Source organism: Rhipicephalus microplus, chromosome X (genome assembly GCF_043290135.1).
Source record: "Rhipicephalus microplus isolate Deutch F79 chromosome X, USDA_Rmic, whole genome shotgun sequence".
NCBI lineage: Eukaryota > Metazoa > Arthropoda > Arachnida > Ixodida > Ixodidae > Rhipicephalus > Rhipicephalus microplus.
The window spans coordinates 42,739,477-42,763,785 of NC_134710.1; the positions used below are offsets into that span (position 1 = coordinate 42,739,477).

At 48.8% G+C, this 24,309-nt stretch overlaps 1 protein-coding gene across 5 annotated transcripts in view; it reads left to right on the forward strand.

Annotated features, from left to right (window-relative positions):
• The window catches only part of LOC119175870 (uncharacterized), a 273,943-nt gene that overhangs the window by 183,798 nt on the left and 65,836 nt on the right, over positions 1-24,309 (forward strand). For 3 of the 5 annotated variants that reach the window (XM_037426886.2, XM_075876320.1, XM_075876322.1), the window contains exons 5-7: positions 3,671-3,755; positions 12,987-13,069; positions 16,495-16,633. In XM_037426886.2, the coding sequence (XP_037282783.2) occupies positions 3,671-3,755; positions 12,987-13,069; positions 16,495-16,633 (307 nt within the window). Of the gene's footprint in view, positions 1-3,670; positions 3,756-12,986; positions 13,070-16,494; positions 16,634-19,639; positions 21,246-24,309 lie in introns of those variants that run through there. The other 2 variants (XM_075876321.1, XM_075876323.1) reach the window with 2 other exon arrangements.

Genomic DNA, 24,309 nt, shown 5'->3' on the forward strand with positions numbered 1-24,309 from the left:
CATACCCACTCGGGGGGATTGGCCAAGAAAGTGTAGTGCAGTTTTTCTGTGATCATTTTAACTATGTGTAATGAATTGGTATTATAGTAAGACTAATGTAAAAATAAAAACAACCTAAAAAGAGCAAACGAAAAAAAAAATCAAGTTGAGCAATTTTGAGATTTGAGGTGTTATGATTACCACTCAGCTGCGTTTACTTCACTCTGCCCGGGGGAGTAATAAATAATTTTTTTTTTTATTGAAGATCGCAAAGGTATACGCTTGGTTGCCTGAATATAATCGCAAACGGCATTGAAAGCATCCCTGTGGCAATGTCCCAAAGCTGAGGCGCCAAAGCTTAGCGCCGTTTCCGCCGTCAATCTAAGGCCTATTTTCCGAAATGGCATAACTAGTAACCTTTTTCTAAGTATCTCGTAGTGGCGACAATACAAAAAATAATGATCTAGTGATTCCATTTCTCCGCAGAATGCGCAGAGGGGTGATGTTGTCTGACCAGCTCTGTGTAGATACAGGTTTAGGGGGGGGGGGGGGTGGACACGACATCGAAATTTAGTAATTAAGACTTCGAGCTTTCTGGACTGACTCCAGTGGGGTTGCCATGGAAACATGAGGTGGTTATAGTCTGTCCATGTAGTTACTTTTTCTATCGTATCAGTGGAGATTGCTGATTTTCGATATCTTATTGCCGTGATATATTCAACATCTGGCAGAATGGACAAAACTGGCCCATCAAGTGTGGCTCGTGCTAAGGAATCGGCCAATTCATTTAATCTTAATCCACACTGTCCCGGTACCCATAGTAATCTCAGCAGTCTCAACTGCGGGGGTACTAATGTTTTGAATGTGCTTAGAATTCGAGAGTTCTTTGAAGCTGTCCGAGCGAGCCAGCGCCCGTGGCTCGTGCCCGCCGCCTCTTCTTCTTCTTCTTCTTCTTTTATTTGTAACAACGACTGCATACAACTTCCCCATGGTCTATGAAATCTGTACTTGAGATGAAACTCTTATACGTATGTAGCATCGAAAGTCGCATATGACCATACTGAGGGTAAGCCGTGAATTTCGAACAATTGAGAGTTGGTCGAGTTGGTGCTGGCTGAAGATGTCGGTGTTGTAGCGCAATGAAAAAGACGCTACGAACGAACGTCGCTGTCACGTGATGATGATGATTAGCCTTTAGCTTTGCTGGCACTCGCCCTAAAGGGGGATCGGCCAAGAACTGGGTGGCAGGATGATCAAGTGAGTTAGTTATGCATTTGAAATCATTAAATGGAATTTTAGTATAGAGCAAAAACAAATCGTAAAAAATGTATGGAAATGCTACACGAGCTAGCAGTCAGGCATTCAGGTAGTCTCGCAGCCGAAAATATTAATACCAATATACTAACAAGGTAATCTTTTTGTTGCCATTATGTACGCACACACAGCAGAGACAACCTTCCTGTGGCTATAACCTAATGTAATCCCTCCGAAGCATAAAATTACTGCCACGTTTATTTTTAAACCTAGTTTCTCAATTGGTTCGATCAGGTATCTTTTTTTTTTGATAAGAATATCGGGGACAGAATAAAAATAACTGATCACTTCCTGCCTTGTGTTTTTCTTCTTTTTTTTTTGCGTTGCCACATCACGATGTTTGAACGTCCTGGCGCAAATTACGTAGGTGTTCCAGGTAACGCAGTTTTGCCCCACACTAATGCCATGATGAGAACCATTTGAGCACAAGAATGTGTACAGCCCCAAGTTGGGGGTGGTTTTCTATAAATGAAAAAAAAAAATAATAATAGTCGCTAGATCAGGTTTGCTTGCCGACGGGCTTGCGTTTCGTACTGTAAAGTTAACGAACCTACTCAAAAGTTCGCTTATTTGCGCACAAAGTCTGATATCCGCCACACTACGACTATTGGAAATAATCGTTGTCTCTAATCCTTGGAAGTCCGTTCGTGGCTGCAGCCATGCCTTCGTTTTCCCGTGCACTGCGCATGCGCTAATCCAGGAAAGTTTTTCCGCAATCGGTGTGCGCATACTTATCGCGTTCTGCGCTATATGCCCAGCCAACGGCGCAAAGAGAAATGCGTATAGCCGAGCACACCTGCATTTTTTCGGCGGAATTCCGAGACGTATACTCGAGCGAGCCTGTCGGGAGGCCAGCGCGGGCCATCGCAGTGCAGACGCGGAAATTGTGCCACGATGCTTTTTTTCGTAGCCCGCGGTGCGGTGTTGTGCCCGCTTTTTGTATCCTTGGGACGTTTGTGGGTGGGACAGGCCCTCCGCTCCGCCGCGTATACAACTTCACGTATACAGCTTCGATTTTGAAGGTCGTTGCGCGGCGAGGCAGGTCCGGGCCGGGACCTAAGGCGCAGTTCAAGGCTGGTCGCCACTCGGCGGCAGCGGGACGGGAAACGCGGAAGAATGCACATCCTGCGTGCGCAATGGCCACGCGATGCCGTATCTAACTTTCGCCGCGGGCATTTGAAAAGGGTTGCCTGCCTGCTTGCTATACGGCAACGGCGCATTCGGCTTCATGCACGGAATCGGTGTGCCGCAACCTCGTCGTATATACTTTCCATTTGCGTATGGAAAATATACGGCCCGAGACTGCAGCAATAACAACATAAAGTCGCGCAGAACAGTTGGAACTATGGCGTCGTTGTGTTTGTAAGCTATTAAACTCAGCTTTAAATTTGAAGTTACCGCTTGACCTATAGTCGTGTTCTCCCTTGCGCTGTTTAGGACACCCACAAAACAAAGAGGTAAATGCTCGCGCTATAGGAGGAAGTTTTCCAGAAACTAGAAAATTACTCTGAATTCTAAAAAAAAAAGATACTAGTCCGTACGTCTGCTCAGTCATACGCGAATTTCTCGTTGGCAATAGAAGAATCCCCTTAATATTATTCCCTATCAAATTTGCTACATCAAAAGTCCTCTGGTTTATTAATTTTTCTCATTATTACATTCTATATAGAAAAGATGTTTTTTCATTTATTCCTGTGATTATAGATTTCTTCCTCGTCCTTTTCGCAAAAATCAAAAAAGAAAAATCTCGTTTACGTTAATGCCCCGTAGTGGGTAGGAGCCACAACAGCCAGCCATGAGCTAGAAGGGCGCGCACGAGTTATGCTAGGACACGTCGACGACCATACTCAGTGCAGCTGCATCCTTAGCTCGGTCATAAGAAGCAAAGCAAGAGGCTCATCATACTCATCATCAAGATACGTGGCAGCAGCCGTGCCTGTGTAACTGATCCTGGCGACCCGGTGAGTACCCCGCCTTGCTTCGCCGCCTTTCCAATTGTTGCCCCTCTGCCCACCGTACTTTTTTGGAACCTGCCTGCGCAAAGAGGCTGTACAGAGTTCTTCTTTTCGGCTGCTGCTTGGCATCGTTGCAACAAGTGGTCAATTGCGTGTACTCGAGCTTCTTCGGCATCTTTCGTTCCGACGTCGTTTTCATCTCGCGCCGTTCTGTGCGCCTCTCTCTAGTACCCCCCCTCCATTTTTTTTTCGTCTTACGTATGGAATACTTTGCCTTTTGAATCGCGGCTAGACGAATTGTGTGGTCACTCTGTTCATTCCACGCACTTTTTTTGCGACGTTTGAATTTCAGCGCCGCCTGTCTGTATCGGCAGTGAGGTGTTTCGTCAGATTTACTAAATGCGTCTTCCAAACTTTGGCAGGAACTCACCGTTACCGATGACACGGTCCTGGAGGAGCACAATGAAGACCCCTGTCTGGTTCAAATGCGGCTCATTGGCGACGGCGGTAAGTCTGTGCCTTCCTTTTTTTTTAGAGCATTTTGTTAGAGCATTTTTGTTAGCCGTGCTGCGTTAGCGATTGTGAGACGCTCTCTGCACTTGCATGCTGTTGATGCGAACCTTAAAATGTCGCCACCCTGGAAGCAATGCCACTTGTACCACACGGCCGTTTTTTTATAATTTAACGGACCATTCGGCGTCAGTGTACACTACATTCGAAGAACGCCGAATCTGGATTATTGTTGAGATCGAATGGTCCGATAGATTAGCACGGTCGTCAAGGCTGGTGTGTCACGCGGATGTAGTGCGTTATTATTATTATTATTATTATTATTATTATTATTATTATTATTATTATTATTATTATTATTATGATTATTATTATTATTAATCGTGTTCGCTTTCTTGTGGTATTCCTTGTTCTGGCTTCATTTTTTTTTACGTTTAGTTTGTGCTAGCCGTTGTTTCTCTTTTCGCGAATGCTTTAAGGTTAGTGTTTGGAGCGTTTGTTTTCTCAGTTTTTTTTTGTATTTCTCTCTCCTATCCTTGCACTTATAACGTAGTTCCACACGTTGTACGTAGACGTTTTCCACCTCCTTTGTCCTTTCACCTCACCTCGTTTCTTGTTGTGTGTACGAACTGCTTTTATACCAACCTTGCTCCGCTACATATCTTGCGTTAATCGAGTGTGCCGTGTCATTATTACTTTTTGTTTGCTAATTTTACCGTTCTCTTATTTTATTCGTTCGTGTTTCCCCCTTTGGGCAGTCTTAATTCTCATCTAGATTTTTTTTTTTACTATTTGGTGCTCCAGCACTAAGACCGCTGACCCATCTCAAACAGTGGTCGACTGTGCAGTTATTTACACGTTTGCCAGCTTTTGTCACTCGCTCGCATGCATTGGTTGCCAATGGCTTCTTTCGTTAACAGTCCCAGCCTTAGCGCAGAAAACCGAAAAGCCTTGTCAACTCTTTTTTTTTCCTTCTCCATTGTGCAACTTATTCGCCATTCGTCTTACTCCAACTACATAAACGCGCTTATGACAATTATGGGATTATGGAGATTATTTTGATATTATGAAGTCTACACTTTCATGGAGTATGGTTCACCACATCGTTGTCAGAGCTGAATATGCCGTATTAGTTCAATTTCGGCGTTAGTATAACGTACGTGTATTTGACTGGCCCGCAACATTGAGCCTGTCGTATTGGGCTTTATATTCAAGCAGGAATCACTCTACTCTATGTGGCTCGCATTTTCGGTTCCGCTTTCCATGTGTATACAAGCGTATATTGACCATAATTATCAATAAACTCGACTGAACTTGATCTCTGATAGCCACTTACTCATTTCGTGCGACGTCTGAACGGAATGAGCTGTTCTTTAGCGAATCCGCGTTTGGTGAACGTGACTTAGTGCGCAAACATTCACAGAGGAGCGGCAAAAGGAAGTGCTATACTTTAGCTATACTAACGAAATCGGGATTTGATAGAGGTATATACGCCTTGTGTAGTATTCTGCGTTTATTACTTCCGCAACCAAGCATCTTAGGCATTTCGAAGGCGAGAGCTTCCCGACGCCGGTTTTACGAATTTTTCGGGTCGCATCACGCGAAACGTAGATACTGTGGGGGGATGTTTGGAAAGGCGTACTAATTTGAATCACTGGAGTGCTTATTTCGACAGTTGTATACGGCTCGGGCAGCTTTGTGATATCGACGAGAACACAGTTTAGTGCCTAGCGGGTTTCCTATACGAGGTGCCGGCCATGAAACAGCGGGGCCTCGCATATTGACCCTGCCGGCCGGCTACGTGTTGGATCCCGCGATTCGAAGCACGCACGTACGCTTCATTTTGAGCCGCACGAAAGTCGAGCAACCGTGACGTGAGCGATGGGGAGAGCAAAATACGCTCTGGACTGAGTCCAAACTTTGTAACCGAGTCACCGACGACACGCGAGACGTCATTCAGCCGCGTGTCTTTATTGTAGTGTCTTTTAAGAAATACGGCCCAACGTCAGTCTCTGAATTAGTTGCCAAAGCGGGATTCAAACGGACTTCAGAAAGAAATAGAATTTCCAGTTTGTTGTTCTTCTTTAAGATAGTTAATGGTCGAATAAATAGTACCACAGGTGAATACTTATAGTTCTCTTCCGGTTACTCTACCAGACAACGTCACAAACACACTGTCGTTCCTTTCCAGCCCAATAATAATACTTTCAAGTATTCCTTTTTTCCGCGCACTGCCAAAGAATGGGATGAGCTTGACAGCAAAATTATTGAAACAGACAGTATCAAGGCATTTGAAAAATTTATATGTGACTAGCTAAACATTTTTTATGTTGTTTGAAGTGCTTTGTTCTGTGTTGACTGCAGTATTGTACTGTTGATTTTGTTGTACTATGTACACCCACTCTGCTATGGCCCCACGTTGGGGCTAGCAGTATTGCTAAATAATAAATAAATAAATAGTATACATCCGAAGTATAACGTTTCTGCGTCATGTCGGCAGTGCCCATTTGGACGGACGCTGTTTCCGTGAATACGTGCAGTCTATATTTGCGAGCTGTAATGCACCTTTCAAGTAAACAGTGTTGCTTTAACGAGGGCTTCATGCCCCTTGCCGGTCATAACGTTTAAGAGCTGAACGTATGTAGATAAATATTTGTTTAGCGAGCTTATTTAGCGAGAAATTTTTTTTTCCAAACGCAGAATGGGTGTAAACGAGATATCTAAGCTTCGGGAAATGAGTCCAGAAAACTTAGCAAAACGTATTGCTATTTAATGCTCACCACCGGTACTGCAAAACAAACAAAAAAAAAAAAGACAGTGCTTTGATATTTGAATCGAGAAGTGAATGCATTTACCTTAAACAACGCCAGGTATGGAGCCCTCCACTATACGGCGTCTATCATAATTAAAGGCCGGATTTTCACCCACTAAATTGTCCGGTTTTAGGCGCCAAAAAAAATGCGTGGCGAAAACAGTTTTGGGCCCCCAAAACTGCAAATATGGGCACAATAATGTTTTACAAAAAATGTAAATTTTCGAAGAGAGGCGTGCCCCACCGGTGTCTACAAGAAAGCATCCAAAAAAGAGAAATGTTGTTGTTTACGAGGCCACAAACGCGCCGATGGTTTAGCGTAGCCATGCAATTGTCCTTTATTTTTCGCACGGTTTCTCGGTCATATAGTCTCTCCTTTCGTTGTCCAGCATGGTGAGTTAGTGTCCACCGACGAATAAACAGGATCCTGGGGGTCTCTGTTTTTCCGGCATGGCTAGGAAGGGCAAGCGCAAATAGCCAGACCGCTAAGCAACGTATTAGCATAATAACAAGGATTGACACATTCAGAACGACTAAAAGTGATCACTATTACTGACGGCGCCGTCGAGGGCATTGAATGCACGCTTGGAAAGGGAATAATGGTGCTGCAATCATGTATTTTCGGAAAAAAAAAAAAAAAGAGCGATGGCGGTCACGTCGGCTGAGCCGAGTGGAAGGCTTCGCCACTTGGCGAACCACCCAACTGCCCACGAGCCCAAAGCATTTTCGCCTCCATCGAAAATGCCGCCGCTGCTGCTGGGATTCGATCCCGCGACCTGCGGGTCAGCCGTCCAGTGCCATAACCACTATAGACAAACAATACGGGGCAAGGGTTTGAGTGTATTGTATTGCAGGTCGAAAACGTGCGCAAATCGCTGCACATTTCGTCGGAGATTCGTGGAATTTTAAACTTGAATATGGTTTCGACCCCACGATTTGTTATTTAGTTTGCGAACTGAGTGCTTGCAGATCGTAAGTTGCATTATTACCGCATTTAGAATTATCGTAAATTTAGTGAGAACGCAACCAGATTTGTTCAGATTGAAGAAGTAGCGTTATGTGCCATGGACGCACCCTTTCCTTACTGAGCAAAAGAAAGGCGCTTGCAAGTCGAGCAATCGGATAAGCCCGGACTAAGGTCGAGACAGCCCCTTATCGACTGCATTCTTTCCAACCAGTTGAGTCAAGTCAATCTAGTCAAGCTCGGTAAGGACCACATCATGTGACATGTCTTATGGTACGTCAAGTAAAAGACCTGTGTCTAGTAAATGTTAGTCGAACATCTGGACACAAAGCTGCTCGTTTTGCTCGAGGGATGGTCCCTTTCGTCAGAGCGAATGCACGAACAGGGCCGCTTCGCGCACAGTAGTGCGTAGGCACGTCCAATACATTCCTGCAGTTACGTTATGCCTCCATCACACCTCAATGTTAGTCGTCGTTGTTATCGGGCTTGCTATCCGTTACGTTTCACCGCCAATTCCGATAGAAGGTCATCTTGTCGAAAACAAACGAGCCGTTCTCGCTGGCCGCAGTGCCATCCGTGTAGGGTGCAGTATGTTTGACCTTGGAGTGACCTTTAGCGTCGCTGCCACCCGAACCACTGCTCGGGGCTTTCAGTTTCTTTGCCGCGCCCTGGTCGGACGGGGCGGAGAAAGACGGCTCAATGTAAATATGTAGACAAGATGCTCGGTCTCGGTGGTGCAGTGATAAGATAAAAAAAAAAGTTCTCTTAGTTGTCTCTCGCTTGCCGCGATGATGGCGAATGGAAGGGGGAAGATTTTTTTCTTTTCTTTTCGTCTATTCACTCTGCAGCACGCGAAAACGCGTATCGAAATTTGGTTGTGTTTGTTTCCTGTCGGCGGGTTTTGTTGACGGCCGAGGTGGGGGACAGCGCTCTAATCCTTCGGGAGAGCACACACTGCAGAGGGTATCTTTCTTTTTCCCCCGCATTCCTGAGAGGTGGGAGAGAACTGACATGCAGGAATGGTGGTGACGGAGGCGCAAAGGGCGAGTGGATCCAGCTATTTCCTGCGAGCGGGGAGCGGTGCCCATTCAAAACAACCAAAAGCAGGCAGCAACGCGAATGATGACGACGTGAAAGACGAAATGGGACGTAGGGAAGGCGGTCAAAAAAAGAAAAAAAAAAGAGAGAGAGAACGAGTATCAGTGGGGAAGGGGGGGGGGGGGAGCGCCTAAACAGAGGGAGGAGGGCGCTAGTGCAGCCGCCACAGGGGCATTTGCGAGCGCAGCAAAACAAAACTTCGAGAAAAACCTATAGATAAGCGCGGCAGTGCCTGGAAAGAGTCGGCGTCTCCAGGGAGTACCAAGCAGGTTTTTCTCGTTGAGGATTCTCTCTGTCGCTCCCTATGCCCCCCCCCCTCCCCCTTACACACCCCCTTTGGAGTGTTGTCTGGAGAAATTCGGCGCAGAGGCGGCTGTAATAGAGAGCTTTTTATTTCTTCGGTCTGCGTGAGGGGGGCAAGTCCACTGGTGGTTTTTTGCTTCGCCTTACGTCTCGGCGCGCTCTTCCGGCTCACCTGCTTGCTCAGCGGCCGAAGAGAAAACGAGTTTTGCGTTGTCTATGTGATCACACATCGTGGGAAGGGGTTTGCGGCCACTGATGCTCTGCGGGAACGGGACTGCCAACGGCTCGCTCGCTGTTCCGTTCTCAACTTGGCCGCCAGCGTACGGGAAAACGCCTTCTCGTGCATCATCGTCTGTGTGTCTCGAAACATAAATGAAGCGCTACTTTTTTTTTGGTACGCTCTCCACGTTAGAGGCCGGAGAACGGCGTATCGCTCTTATCGCGTCTTTGTCCACTTGGACGGGGCCAGAGTTCGGGTCAGTCGTGGCGGTCGGGCAACGGTGCCAGATGTGCTCGGCTGACAAGGTTAGATGCGCGCAGATTAGCCGCCTTGCCTCTTTCGCTGCCCACGCGGGCGGCGTGGGTTTTGGTTGTTCGCTGAACTTGTCGCTAAATCTCGTCCGCGTCCCACTTGTCCGTCATGAACGGCTCACTAGGAACCGCTACGTCGAGGCAAACAAAAAATACTGGTGTATAGGCGTAGGGAACATCACTCCGCCACCCAAAAGCCGGAGTGATGATCCTGTTGTATAATCGCCGAGCACGTGGCTGCTTACACGAAGTGGTTTTCGCAGCTGTAGGCAGGCACGTGAGCCAAAAATTGATCTGTTTAAAAAAGCCGTGACGCAGCACACCCTGAGAGCTCAGCGGCTATGACGTTGCGCTCCTGGACAGGGTTGTATTAATACCACGCAAACCGATCCCGAATGTCCCAATCAAATCATTATTCTTTTTTCTTTAAATTAGCCACATCGCTTGGTTTGAGCGTTATCCTGGGAAACCTGTCGACGCTGTAACGTGATCGCACAGATGTTACTCTTCCGTACGCGCGCTCCATTTGTGCGACTATTTCGGTGCGTGCAATAAGCAATCGTGACCAGTTCGATCAAGGCCTCTCCGTGGTTTGCACAGATGTGTCGCGGCAGGGGTCCAGCTTCCACCGTGACTGACGGTAGCATGCGGATTTCGCCGCCGCGGAGCAGGTTCTTTTTTACCGGAGGCTTGGAGCGGATGCGCACGAAGCTAGCCAAAGTGTAGCGATGCCTTCCTCCTGCCAGGTCGTTGCGGCTCATTGCTCCGCGCTGTTTTTCCGGCTGCGTTCAGTGTGCGATGCAGCTTTTGTCGAGCCAAACGCGGCAGTCATGAGCGAAAAGGGGGTGAGCGCGGTCGTCGCTACAGCTTACGAAGCTTTTCTCTGCCATGCAGGGTTGGCGATGTTCTCGCGAAGCTGCATACAATCGTGCCGAACCAACGAAACAAACTCCGCCGCGGTGGTCTAGTGGCTAAGGTTGCTGACCCGCAGGTCGCGGGATCGAATCTCGGCTGCATTTCCGATGGAGGCGGAAATGTTGTGGGCCCGTGTGCTCAGATTCGGGTGCACGTTGAAGAAACGCCACGTGGTCGAAATTTCCGGAGCCCTCCAGTACGGCGTCTCTCGTAATCATATGGTGGTTTTGGGACGTTAAACCCAACATGTGAATCAATCAACGAACGCTATAATACGAGCCACGCCGTAGGGATCCGGTAATTTTGACCAGCTGGCGTTGTTTAACGTGCTCTGACGTAGCCGTCTCTCGATGGCCGCTGCAACCGGAATTGAACCCGCGACTTCCGAGTTACCAGCCGAGCGCCGTAACCAGTGCACCACAGATGCGTATATGCAGGGGGGTCCACTGTTAAATTGAACAGCGGAGCGCGTGTCGTCTGCTCGGGCAGTGAGCGCAAGGGGCGGTGCTGGTTTGTCGTCTGCTACAGTTGCGGTGCGGCCGAGGTCGGAAAATCTGTAAAGTAGCCGCTTTTCTTCGAGCTAGAAATGAAAATGACAGAAATGATCTATAATCAGATAACTATCCCCTGACTTATCAGCCGGATTGCCTTCTTGCGCTCTCCTTTCTGGTAAGATAAGGAATTGCCTCCTTCGAGAAAGCTTTCTGGTGTCGCCAGTTAAAGGCGGGTGTAAGTTATTTGTTCAGCTTACGCTCTGCAGCAGATCTCATCTCCATTAGGGCACATAAAATATGCGTGCCACAAGGTAAAATATTCTTGATAAAGCTATGCTAGAAAAAAGGTGACCGTAAAAAAAAAAGAGGTCATGCTTTTTTTTTAGCCACCAAAAATATCAGTGAGGTAGTATGTTACATAATCTAATTTCCTTGAAACTTTCCCACAACTTTCCATCTGCGCTCGGCCATGCAGATTGCGGACAAACTTCAAAACGTGGGAATAGCTGGCTTCGCGACTAGCTGAAGCGCGGCCGCAACTGTAGCAGACGACAAACGAGCGCCGCCCACTGCGCCTGCGCAAAGCTAGTTGCCGGCCGGCACTGGTGCCGAACAGACGACTTGCGCTGCGGCGTTCATTTGACAGTGGACCCCCTCTGTACGCACTTTGAATTCTGTGTACCGTGTGCAAGAAGTTTGAAACTCAGGTTTTTTTTTTTTTTTTATCTAACCGTATGCGGGAATTGTCCGTACTGCCCAGTCGCTGTGGCATAAAGAGGGAGCATCTTTTGTTCAATAATGACATCTATTTGTTCCGACAATCGCTCCTGTTCTCCCCCCCCCCCCCCCCCCACGTTGTAATTGAAGTTTTGGCTTGCTGCTTGATTATTCGGGAGACAATTCAAGAGACGCATAATTTTTAACCCGATCGAGCTCCTCGAGCAATTACATAACTGCTGTACTGTTAGTATGCTCTAATAGCTACTCATAGCGCGGCTCTCTCGAACGACTGAATGTATCGCACAAAATCCGCGATTTTTCGAATTCGTTCACTGCAAATACGGCCGTCATTTGGTACCTATGCCGAGTACCGGCTTGATTAATCTTGAAATCTATACAGTTGAAAGCTTGTAAAACAGCTGTTCTACAGCTAGTCTTTGAATTGGCGTGATATGTTTTGCACTTCAGTATAATTTCAGCTGTGGCATTAGTAATAATAACTGGGGTTTAACGCCCCAAAACCGCCATATCATTATGAGAGACGCCGTTGTGGAAGGCTCCGGATATTTCGACCCCCCTGTGGTTGTTTAGCATGCACCCAAAGCTGAGTACAAAGGGCCTACAGCATTTTGGCCTCCATCGAAAATGCAGCCACTACAGCCGAATGCTTTAATCTTGTGTAGCTTTAATAAGAAGTAGGGATCGATTTCATTTGCCTGAATTCGCACGCGAGCCACTGAAATTTTAGCGGAAGGTACCACTATGTTCGATTTTTGCCGAGCGCAGCTGATGCCTATCGGCGAGAGCTGTTTTGAAATTGCCTTTGCTAAGCATGACATCTCATTAAAGGGGTCGTGAAACGCTCGCTCTAAAGCGACAATGTGGAGCCACCGGCGTCCACACGCACCAACTAGGTGACGTCATCATAAGTAATTCTTTGCCTATCGAGGAACGCGGAACTTTTCGGTACTTGCGAGTGCGTACAACTGGGACGCTCATCAGCGTCTTTGTCATACGCAATCAGCGCTAACTTGAACTCTGACGTCATATCAAGCAGCGTCCTTGTGGGACGCGGATCGCGTATCCTTTTGCAGGTCCACTCGGGTTGATGATACAGTTAGCGCATGTGGCTGCCCTTGGTGCCGCATTATCGTTGTAAAGCGACCATTTCACGACCCCTTTAATGTGCGAGCACTGTTGGACGGACTGAACGTAGTAAATTACCCCGGGGCCGGTGTTTGTCGGCGGCGCGCGCCGCCAGGTCGAGCGAGTCGTCGCAGGCGAGCGGCAGCCGGCGCGTCACGTGGGGCGCGTCCCTCTCTCGCCGTTGAGGAGACGCTCCCTGCGCGTGCGCAGTTCGCCCGTGACCCGCGCTCTGCTCTTCTTTGCAGTAGTCGAGTCCATTCTGAAGGGAGAGAGCATCGGGATTACGCCTCGCCGCCGAACGTGCACGCTCAACAGCCCGCACAAAGTCGTAAGTGAAAGCACTTCTTGTCTCCATTTGTTTTTGCTCTTTTTTTTTTTGATCGCGACGATCTTGTGCGTTGTGGCCCCTGTGCGGACGATCGAGTGTGTGCGTGTGAGTGCCCGTGGATGTCGTCTGGATCCCTTGGCACGCTCATCCGAGGTTCCGTCTCCTTTGTGTGCATAGCGAGAGATCTGCCGGCTGGTCTGATTTCGCTGTTTCGATCGTGCTGTATCGGCGATCGGACTCGTTAAGCAAGCTCGTGCTGCGGACCGGCTGCGGACCTGCGCGGCGGTGTTCCACCCTCGACGGCCGCTTTGTGAGACGAGGTGCCCTGCTTCTGCACTATCACCGCCTCGGTTTCTCGTTCGTGCTTGTGTGTGTGCGGGCACGTTGTGTGTGTGTGTGTCGCCCGCCACTGTTTTCCTGTGTTCTCACATTCATTGTAGTTGTGCGCCGAGCTCCGATTCGTGAATTGATCGAAATTTGTCGGCTCCGCCCTCTACCACCTTCATTGATCAGTGCGCGTAAAGAGGCCGGTTTTCGCGTGACTTCCGAGAAGCTGAAACCGAGCAGCAATCATTGCACTAGAAAAAAAAAAAAAACATAATCGCCAGCTTCTTGGCTCGGGCTTTTCTCTACGCGTCCGCGCTCCCTTTCCTGTTTTTGCCTACGAGGCAGGATACAGCGTAGGACTGCGACCTTGGTCTCGCCTTGGGATCGCATCGAGTTTTTGTTTAACATGGCTCCACGACGTCGTTTTATTTCGCCTTTATTTCTGATGGCCCCCGCTCGTAGCCATCCAGTCGCAGCGAAGCGTCAATCTCGTTGTACGTGCCTTAGTTTACACTTCTGGGGCGCCAGAAGTGAAACATCTGGGGCGCCAGAAGTGAAACTTCTGGGGCGCCAGTCGCTCCTGCCAGCGGTCAATCACTGTGAAGGTCTCTTCATCCAAGTGCACCAGTACGTTGCGACGAAGTCCAAAGGGTGGGGACAGTCGTAATCAGTTTGCTTCGAGGTGCGAGAGTCGAACTGAGCGCTGAAGGCAACAGTCGTCTGCTTCATGCGGTCGATACGAATCGGATATTGTTCCAGTTTAGAATTTGCCTTTTTAAAAACATGTAGCTCTTTTAATGTGTTTTTATTGAACTATGCTCTACTTTTTTGTTTATTGTGCTTTCAACAAGCTCGTCCAGGGGTTGCAGAAAAAAAAAAAAGCGAAATCTCGATCTTTCAGGCAGATCGCGATAGTCTTGATCTGGATCGCGCCTGATAGAGATTAAATGTGATCGTGTAGCAGCAGCTAATCCGGATCGTGGTTAATGCTGATCGACACTGATCGCGATTAAAAATGCCCGTGTGACGCCGGTATTAATTATATCGTTTTCTCGCCCTATAACAGACTTCATGGCGGCGAAAAATCTTTGCATGTATATTGTTTTACATAGTTTACATCCCTCGGTGCTTTTCTTATGCTACTAGTTGCTTGCATGCTGACAGTTTGCTGGCATTATATCAGTGGCTGATATTATCTGGTATTTGCCAGCATCATTCCAATGGCATTGTCGATTCCCTTTTGGTCGATAGTCGTGCTCGCTGATAATCTGGTTTGACATCTCTCTTAGCTGATCCCTTCTATTGAGCCGACTGACTCCGAGGCTTGGCTACTTGACGGAGAGCTTGCGGTTTCAGCTTGTGTCGTAGATGATAAGCGCTCAGATTATCCGTCGGCAATTGGGGCTGGAGTTGACCTTGGTTTGCCCTTGGCGCGTACTCTTGTTTGGTGCAAGTGAGCGCGCGATCGGAAGTGGGAGCACGTCGCAGCAGCGCATGGCGGGATTTCGCAAGCGCTTGTTTAGCATTCGTCGCTGACGTGGGAGGAGCGCCTGGTCTGGCTCCCTTGGCGGAGCCCCGGTCCGGTTATTTTCGACCCGCTCTCCTGGAGCCCTGCGACTGTGCTAAAAGTGTTGGGCCAAGCGTTTTCCCGTGGCGAGCGGCCATTTGTTGTGAAGGTCAGCGTTCGTGGTGCGGTGGCGATAACGCCGCCAGTCTCGCTTTTCAGCGTTGACCAGAGGTTAACGACCCGGCCTTGACGTCCTTCTGGTTCCGGGCCAAGATGCTCAGATATTTGCGACGGTGCGTGCTAGGCTGTGCTGAATGGCCGACCTGTGTCGTGTGGATCGGTCTGATTTCTCCGACGCGCCCGGGTCGTTGACTCCTCAGCCGGAAGGCGCCGAAACTGGTTGTCCCAAACTGGTTCTGCGTCCAGCCTCCGGGAACGTGCGTCCCGACCCTTAGCCGACCACCCTGGGCCGTTCATGCGCCGACAGTGTTCAAGGTCTCGGATAATAAACGTGTCCCACTGTCCAGTGGTCGACGGCGTCGTTTTCTTCTCTACATCCATTGTGACGCATGTCACAAGGCATTCTCGAAACAAGGAGCCGCTTCGAGCTATTATTTTCATACCGAAAGCTGCGCCGTCACAACCACTGCACGCGCGCGGGCAAAAACCATTCGAATAACCTCGACCAGCGGAACGAGCCAAAAGGAGCGGAACACTCCTGCCTTTTTTTTCCCTTTGCATAATGTAGAACTGATTATAAGGCGACACTTGCCCAGCATTTCTTTTTTAAGCCTTCGTGGTGCTCGTGCGCCTAAAGGGAAATTTAAAGAGTGTACGTTAGGGGTGCATCAAGGAAAGCTGTGTGGGAACACTGCGAAAATTTTTCTGTTGTGGCTCGATAGTCCGCTGAACTCTCCGTTGTGAATTTTTCGACAAGCCGACGCTATTTGTTTTGTTACTCGGGTGAAGAAGAACCAGTCAGGTACTTACACAAATGATTCGTCGAGGGTTTGTATGCAGGTTTTTCGAGGAGCTTCGTAAGGGTGGTACAAAAGCAGTGTTTTGTCCACAGCTGACGGGGCGCGTGGACAACACCTGCATCGCGTGAAAGGGTTACCTAGCTCGGAAGTGCTAGCAGGCGAAGCGGCTTTCCCGTGCGGCGAGGGTGTTGGCCGAGGAACAAAGGACCGTCCTCGATGGTCTGCGCACCAAACTGGTTTTTGCGCCGCTCCCACACTCCATATTCGGCGCAGCTCGCTTTTCGAGAAACGGGGTCACGTTCGGTGCGCCCAGCTTTTTCTTGCTGGCCTTCCCGCTCTCGGTAATGGCCGCCCTCCTCGACGCATCCATCTTGGATCCTGCACTTTCGTAACCCCGGCTCCTTTCAGCGCTGCGCCTTTGTTGTTTCACCCACGCAAGCGTTCGTTGACAATTCTTTCGAAAATACATGGCAGGATACGCCTCATCACGTATGCCAATGTGTAGAATGGTGTAAGTTTTATGTGCGCATGTTGTTCGATCATTCTAAACGGACATATTCACGATACATTGAGTTTCGGCGTTTTTTTTTTTTTTTTCCTCGTCTATTCAGGGCCATTCTGCGACCAGGGGTCGTTACGTCAGCCCGGCGTCGTCCAGTCAGAGCGCGTGGCCAGCCACGTCGGCGAGCAGCCCACGTCGTGGGCGCAACAAACCCGACCCAACTTCGGATCCGCAGGAGGACCTCAAAGGTCTGTGATCTCGGGGTAACCTTCAGCCGAGCCCCGGTCGAACGCTGTATGCGAACCGTGGCTCTGCCGAAGCGTGCCGACCTGCTGTGTATTTTGTCTGCCGGAATGTTTCAGGGTCAGCGTCACGACCCCGCCTGACCTCGGCATCGTGACGCTGGCCCTTGTGATGTGCAGGCAAGTTTTGCGATATTTAGCACTTTCCTCGGTCGCCGTTTTAAAAGGAGGTGCAGGCAACGCGAGTGCTTGACCTTTGATCAAGCTGTCTCTGGGCATTTTGAAGTGTTGAAAAGCTTTTTTTTTTCTTTTTTTGGGGGGGGGGGGGGGGGAGTAACAGCTGGCGTGGCGTCCTTAGTACCTCAATGCACTCCACGGCCCTCAATATCAGACTGCTTTCCATTGATGGGCCCTGGCCCTCGATATCCAAGGGCAGCGGTCATGAAACCCCCGCGATTGCCCACTCCCAGGTGACGCTGTCGTCTAGAAAATAGATGCGCTGTTTGTAGGAAAAAAGTGTACAAGTAAGGGCTCGTTTTTTTTTTTAATAATGAGATCTAACAGACAATCATGGCAAGGAAAGTATAGGGGGTGAGGTACAAGGAAAGTATAGGGGGTGAGGTAATGTACAAATAAACAAAAAAATGGCATATCCCACGTACAGTGGGAATCGATGATGTACGAAGAACGAATGAGAAATGTTGATATGTCACTTCAAATCCAGCACAACGATACGAGATGGGAGTAAATGATGCCGTACATGACTTCCATGTGACGATTATCATGTTTGGATGTGGCGTTTACGTTCGTCATCTATTCACGTCACGTGATACCAAATTTAGGATATGTGGAGCTACGGAAACGGCCGTGAGCACGCTAGAGCGTGCTATGTTCGCATGTTCTTACATGAAACGCGTGTCACGATTAGCACCAGTCATATATTTCGTCATTCTTTGACGTCACGTTACACCAGTTTTGGCATATATGTGGAACTACCAAAGCTGCCATGAGCGCCTCATGAAGGGGCCAATATACTCGGATGTAGCGTTGACGCGCGCGCACGCTGGGCACAGCGACGCTACGTTAGCAAGACGCGAGTCTAATGCCAGGCGTGACCAGCGTCCGGCGGCGCGAAATGCTGCATTTCGCACCGATGCTTTACCCAGACAACACTGCGTCTCCCTCTTTACGTGACGGAGGGACGCGTTGAAACGCGCATGCATCTGGCGTGACGCGACGAAATGAACGCCGGTGAGCACGCGCACCACGTCGCGTCGAAATGTATTGGCGCCTTGACTGTGGCATGTAGTCTTGTTCTCACAAGACACGCGTCTCATCATGTTTGCACCAGTCACCTACCTTGGTCGTCCGTTGGCGTCACGTAATACCAAATTTGGCATATGTGAAGCTAGCGAAACGGCCGCGAGTGCATCAAAAGCGTAGCATGTAGTTTATGTTGTTACGTGACACGCATGTCGTGATTTTCATGTTAGGGTCTGTCGCTTGTGTTCGCCATGCAATCATGTCATACCATACCAGTTTTGCAACATGTCATGTGAACGAAACCACCGCAAGAATTGCAGGACCATGAAATGTAAATCATGACATACATGTGACGATTTTCTTGTTATGACTAGTTAAATGTGTTCTTCATACAGTCATGTTATGCCATACCAAGTTTGTTATCGATACTGTTACCGACACGGCCAGGGGAGCTAAAAGTCGTAGGCGGCTAGATATGCACGCTCAAAGTCGCCGAAGTTCGCTAAGAAATGTTTCGCATTTAAAAAGTGGTTAAACGAGATAACTTGTCGTGGGTATTTCGACGAGTGGCGTTGTACAAGTGTTCAACCGTGTATCGTCGCCTAGTACATGTGCACGTGTTTCCCTATCTGGCTCTGTTCAAGAGCTAGCGCAGGCCAGGTGCAAGAACGCTCATATTGCTCGCAATATAGGCCTAATATGACGGACACAACGAAGATGATAGACCCCGTGCTTTCTTTGGTCCGTCTTATTAACGCTACAGATGAAAGTAAACGGAGGTGTACCTGTTGGAAGTACGTAGAGTTTTTGCGCGTGGTTACTGTAAAAAAAAAAAAAAGTTCCAATTAGCTGGCGTCCGAATCCTCGGATATACCGGAAAGAATAGTGATAAGATCGCTTCAATAGTGCCCAAGCTTACTATACGGTTAAGGGTTCTGTGAGCGAGCTGGCTACCAGTCGCGCATACCATGCTCCTGCTAAGTGAATGCTCTTTGTGTTAATATCAGTCAATTCCCCGAGTAGGTTTGCTCTTTTCAACGAGAAGTGCGTGTGACGCAGTTCAGTGTGGAGGTCGCATTCCAGGCTGGTACGGCGTTGTCTGTTCAGTGCATGGTGTGCGTACATACGTTCAGTCGTGGTTTCTGTCTCCGCCAGATGAAAGTGGCGTCCGGAAGTGGCTCGTGTATGTCTGTTCCGCGAAGTGTGACCTACGAAGCTCGCTTCTCGGAGGACTTATCGCACCGGAGGCACGTGGTAGCCATCCCCCGGCACAATTCGATAAGCGTCGCTCCCTCGTAAAGGCTGTGAGTCAACAGGCGCAGTTTTGTGCCTATGCGGTGTGGTTCGTGAGGAATAAGGCACCTAATTTCTGTCTGTTTCGGGGGCGACACGGCGCAGTGTCGGGGTGGGGAGGGATAAAAAGAAGGTGAAGAAATAGAGAGGCAAGCGACGGAAAATAGGAGGAAAGTGGGGATCCGGTCGAAGCAGGGCGGGGCACCACAATGCGAGAGCTGCACGGCGTCAGGAGACCGCGGAGGGCGAACCAGTCGGCGGGAGATCGCGAGGGCACGACCGTCCGGCTTGGAATCCTCCGAGCGCGGTGTGGGACTTGTTATGGCTTCAGTGGCTCCCGCGCCATTCTAGCAGCTTGGGCTAGTTGGTATGACGATAGCGCGAGAACAGAACGACGACGTCCCTCGTGTTCTCCTTGAGTCGTTCTGTTCTCGCGCTATCCGCATTCTAGCACCGAGATGCCTAGTCCCGCCTGTCTGAAGGATGATTTTTGAAGGCAGTCGTTTATTCCCGTATAACCGAGTGTGAAGTCGGGACTGCCACGAGGACAATGCCCCTTTGTCTTGTTTGTGTTCAAAATCGGCCATTCGAGCTTGGTAAAACGGACATGCGCGATTTAAGTAAGTCAGCTTAGGTATTTTTTCCGCAACACGCGCAGTCGCTGATGTTTTCGTGCCGTTCATGCTCAGTGAAAAAGATTCACTGGCGTTGTTTACCAGCAAATGGTCGCGTCGGACTGATGGTAACGAAATGAAACACCCGCGTACCTCGCTTTAAGTGCTCCAGGCGGTCAAAATGAAGCGGGCGGAGAGCCTCATAGATCGTATCTTGGCACGTAAAGAACCCTTAAGGTCATCGGGAAGGTTCTAGGAACCGCGAGTGAAGGGATCTTGCGAAGCACTTTCATAGGACGCTGGTTTACTCGCTCTGAGTCGTAGTCCTTTATTGTACACCGAAACTACCGTGTGTGATTATATTCCTGTTCCGCACTGCGTGTACTAATGGCGCATTAGTAGAGTAGTGGACACATTGGATAAAAAAACTTGAGAGGATTAAGTCTCGCCACCATTAGTACGATGCGCGGACAAATGCTATATTTTTCCTCTCTAGTGGACTAGCGTGCGATTGTAGCCTGGGTAAAATTCGATATGGAGCCGACCAGATCAAAAGTTTCCGTGTGACACCATCATGAAGCTGCATTCAGTCTCAACTTGCATCACACTTGAGTTCGTACGTTGGAAGCATGAATAAAGTTTGTTGGTGAGCCGAATTTCCTGATGAATTAGGGCCTGCTAAAATGACAGACATAAAGGGGGGACTGACGCCATTTTTCGAAGGTGTCAACTCTGCCATGCAAATATCCTGTTCACGGAGACGGCCCTGGGCGATCTTGAAGGGAATTTTGCCACGGCGGCACTTGCTAGCATCGATGCAAGCGTTGAAACATCAGGGTTCAGTATGTGGCTCGCCAGTTACGATGGGTAGCAAGAGCTCAGCGGTCATGGAAATTTTGCGATATCTTGCTCTTTAAAAGAGCACCTGAAGAAATCAGATTTTCACAGCGCGCTTGCCCATGTATTTTAGGCTCGTCGGCCTTAGTTTGACAAAGTTTTCATACCCCTTTAACGCTGATGACCTTTTTCTAATCATTTTTAAGTGGCGCCCATTCAAAAGAGCTGTTGCCTTTTATAATTTGTACCGGTAGTGTTTCAGCGGTACATAAAGCATTTTTGAGGCAAGTTGATCCACGCGTGTTCGCCGCATCGCTTCAGCACAACGCCGTTCGGGACGCACCCTGGCGTTGATGCGTCTGCTCGTAATTGGGAGGGGTTATACCTCGGGATATCGGCGGCCCTGTTGCCAGGCGGTCGGGGCCCGGGGTTCTCGGAGCGTCGTGCCCCCGCCGCGTCCTTGGTCGTGCGAGCAGTGACAGCGGCGGCCGTCGGAAAGCCCTCGCGCGCCAGTCGTCAGACGGGTTGTGACGTCATCGCATTCCTGCCGGCGGCGGCGGTCCGCGCTGCTTGCGCCTCGTTGTTCGTCTCTCGGATACCGTCTCGCACAGGTGAGTGCTGCAGGCGTGCGCTCGATAGCCGAGGCGGCACATGGGTCGCATGCGCCGTTTCCGCTTCGGATTCTACGTGTGTGGCCGTCTGTCCGTGAATTGTGCAGCAACGCTTCCTTTTTCGGCGACTCCGTGCTCGACAGCCCGGTTTGGCCGTGTTTCCTCAGGGCGCCTACTCCTCGTCGTTGTCGTCTGCAATCGCAGCTGTAGTCTCAATAGTTTGCTGACTTTTCTCTACGCCAATCCAAGCTTTGAATATTTCACGTCTGGTAGCAATGTTACCTTAGTCCAAACCTGAAGCAATACCGCGGGTGTCACTAGCGTCAGTTTTCAGTTTTTTTTTTTTTTTGTTGCTCCGATTAAGGTATTGCATAAAGGAGGATGAATGGACCTTTCCAGAAATTAGCGCGCGCCACCTACGGCTGCTGCAAAGCATCATGGGATGCCGGAGCGTCGGCGCAGTGTCGTCTGCTCGCGGAAGCGTCGACTCACCTCGTTTCCCACAGCGTGCAGGAGTACGAACGCATCGTTTCGGGAATATCGGGCGTTTCAATCTGTACTCGCAGAAGAGGCACACCCGGATCAAGACAGAGCCAGCTAACACCAAGTGTCCTTGACTTACTAATGACCCGGAAAAATGCTCACGTAGCCGCGAAAAATCCCATTTGATTGGAAGCATTACTCTGCTTTCTCGGCTGGTCCCGTGCGCTTCGTTGGTCTATTTCCACGTAGCCTTCCTCGTTTGACCGTGCAGCTTCATCATTAGCACTTTGTTGGGCACTATCACTCGTGATACGCTTCCGCGCAATACGCAGTGCAAGACACTGTGGGCATGATGGTCAAAATCCCACCCTTATAAATAAATGGTTTCGCCACAGTGCTGCGTAGATTTGAATTCTGATTATCTGTTTCAAATGCCGCGCGTGTGAGTAACTTTGCACTTGGGACACTGAGACCTGTCGGGTGCGGAGATTGCATAATTACGGCGCCCGTGTTCCACTCCATAAAGCGAGAATACTCTGCACGTTTCACTTCGCTTGCAGTATTTGTTTTCAAACAGCACACAACATGCTGTCTCTGTGTAGTTCCTGTTTTCATGACTGTGAATTGAAAATTCACTCAAGAATTTTGCACCTGACTGCACAGAAGGTCGTGACTAGTTAAAATGGGAAGAAATATATAACGAAATGAGCGTTAGTGTGCATTATTTTCACGATATTCTGTTTTACTGTTCAAGCTGCTCTGATTTCTCGTTTAATATATTTTAAATTTATGCTAATTTAGTAATTTGTCATTTGTATAGATTAATCTCCAAAGCTGCCCAAAAGGTACAACTGTTCGTGTAATCCAAATGGGCGATAAACGTCTGGTGGACTCGTCGCAGACATATTCAGATGTATTCAGAAGGGGAAATTCCGCAGTATGAACATTCTTATGGTGCTTAAGCCAGAAAACGTGAAGTAGCCTTGTGCAAGGCTGTTATTGGTGAGGTGCCTTAAAAGCAATGACAAAAGCTCGATTCAGTGTGGGAAAGGTATGGAAGGCTGCAGCAGCGCTTACATCAGCTGGCAATGTGAAAGAAACTGACGGCGAGGGTCGCTTTTGTATAGATAATAATGAAACTACAACTAGCACTCTTTGCCCTGACACAAGTAAACAACAGCAAAAAAAAAAAAAGCGATGTGTGAAACCAAACAGATGAGGCTTCGAGGTTTATGATGAACAAGCAGATCCGATTGAACAAAACCATGCAGTAAACAGCAAAAATTAAACACTGCATAAGAGTGCAATAAAAACTCTCGGGGTTTCTTACGCATTCACCCCAGATAACTTAAATGCAAAAGCTGTCTTATTTTTGGTCAGTCGATTTATTGGTCCTTTTCGCTCCCCTTGAAAAGTTTTCTGCACGCAATGTGGTTTTGCACTGGCTATATGACCAGAGGCATTCCGAACTTTCAACACCTCATCTGGTTTTTGCTCGGGCTCTGTGATTAGTGGGTCAATCAGAGAGGCAGTGCAAAGTGACGTCGTCGTGTTATGACATGTTTGTGAGACTGTCATGATGACCTTACACATTCTGGTGATCTGTGATGTCACGAAGTCCTATGGTGGCACCATCATGCGATAATTTTTTTTTGCATCACACTTGTTGACGCTGCTGCCACAGGACGCCAAAGCCACCTTTGGTAAATTTTTATTTTTAGGTGAAAACCTTTGACCCCTCATCAAACGTGAATCTTGGCAGTTTGCCTCCCGCGTCGGCGGCGCCAAGGCATCCGGAAAATCATCACTTGATGACAACATATGACATCAGACATCACAAAAAATTTTGACGTCCTTAAAACGTCACGTCATCTCATGACATCCGAGCTTGGTCAAAGGTGGTCTGATCATGGAAGCAATGCAAAATCAGTTTTGCAGTCTCCGATTTTCGAGGCAGTGCACACCTCAATAAGTGCAGGAAATTTGCCACATCCCTGTGCCGACCTGTCATCTTAAAGATAGACTCTTAGGGGCGGCACTTTTCTTTTCCATTTCATGACCACTTAGAGAGAGTGAATGGTGGCCAGCATGGGCGTTGGCAGGGGGTGTGCAAAATGGGTACTTGCTACTCTCAAGCCCCACCAGCACTTGCCCACATCAAGCTACACCAGTGCTCTCCCTCTCCGTCAGCCCTGATGCACCCACAACGAAATCCTGCTGACACTCGTGGCAGGGGTGTAGCCAGGAGGTGGCACACCCCGCCTGCTCCCCCCACCCCTCGACATTTTTCTGGCCATGGCATAGAAAGCGAAAAGCGATCATTAACATTTCAAGGGGGTGCCTGAGGTGCCCCACCCCCTCCCCAGAAAAGCATTTTTGGCTATGCGCGACTGGCGGGGTAAGATCAGAACATGGACCCAGAAGAAAAAAAAAAATGCCCTTCTGCGTGCAGCTCGCTAGTTCACTGAAGGTTACTATTACTTGTGATAGAAATGCTATCTACCATCAAAAGGGATGTATGCGCTTGACGACTGTCAGCGTTTTGAACAGTCACGTTTCTTGTATTTTTATTTCAAATGTT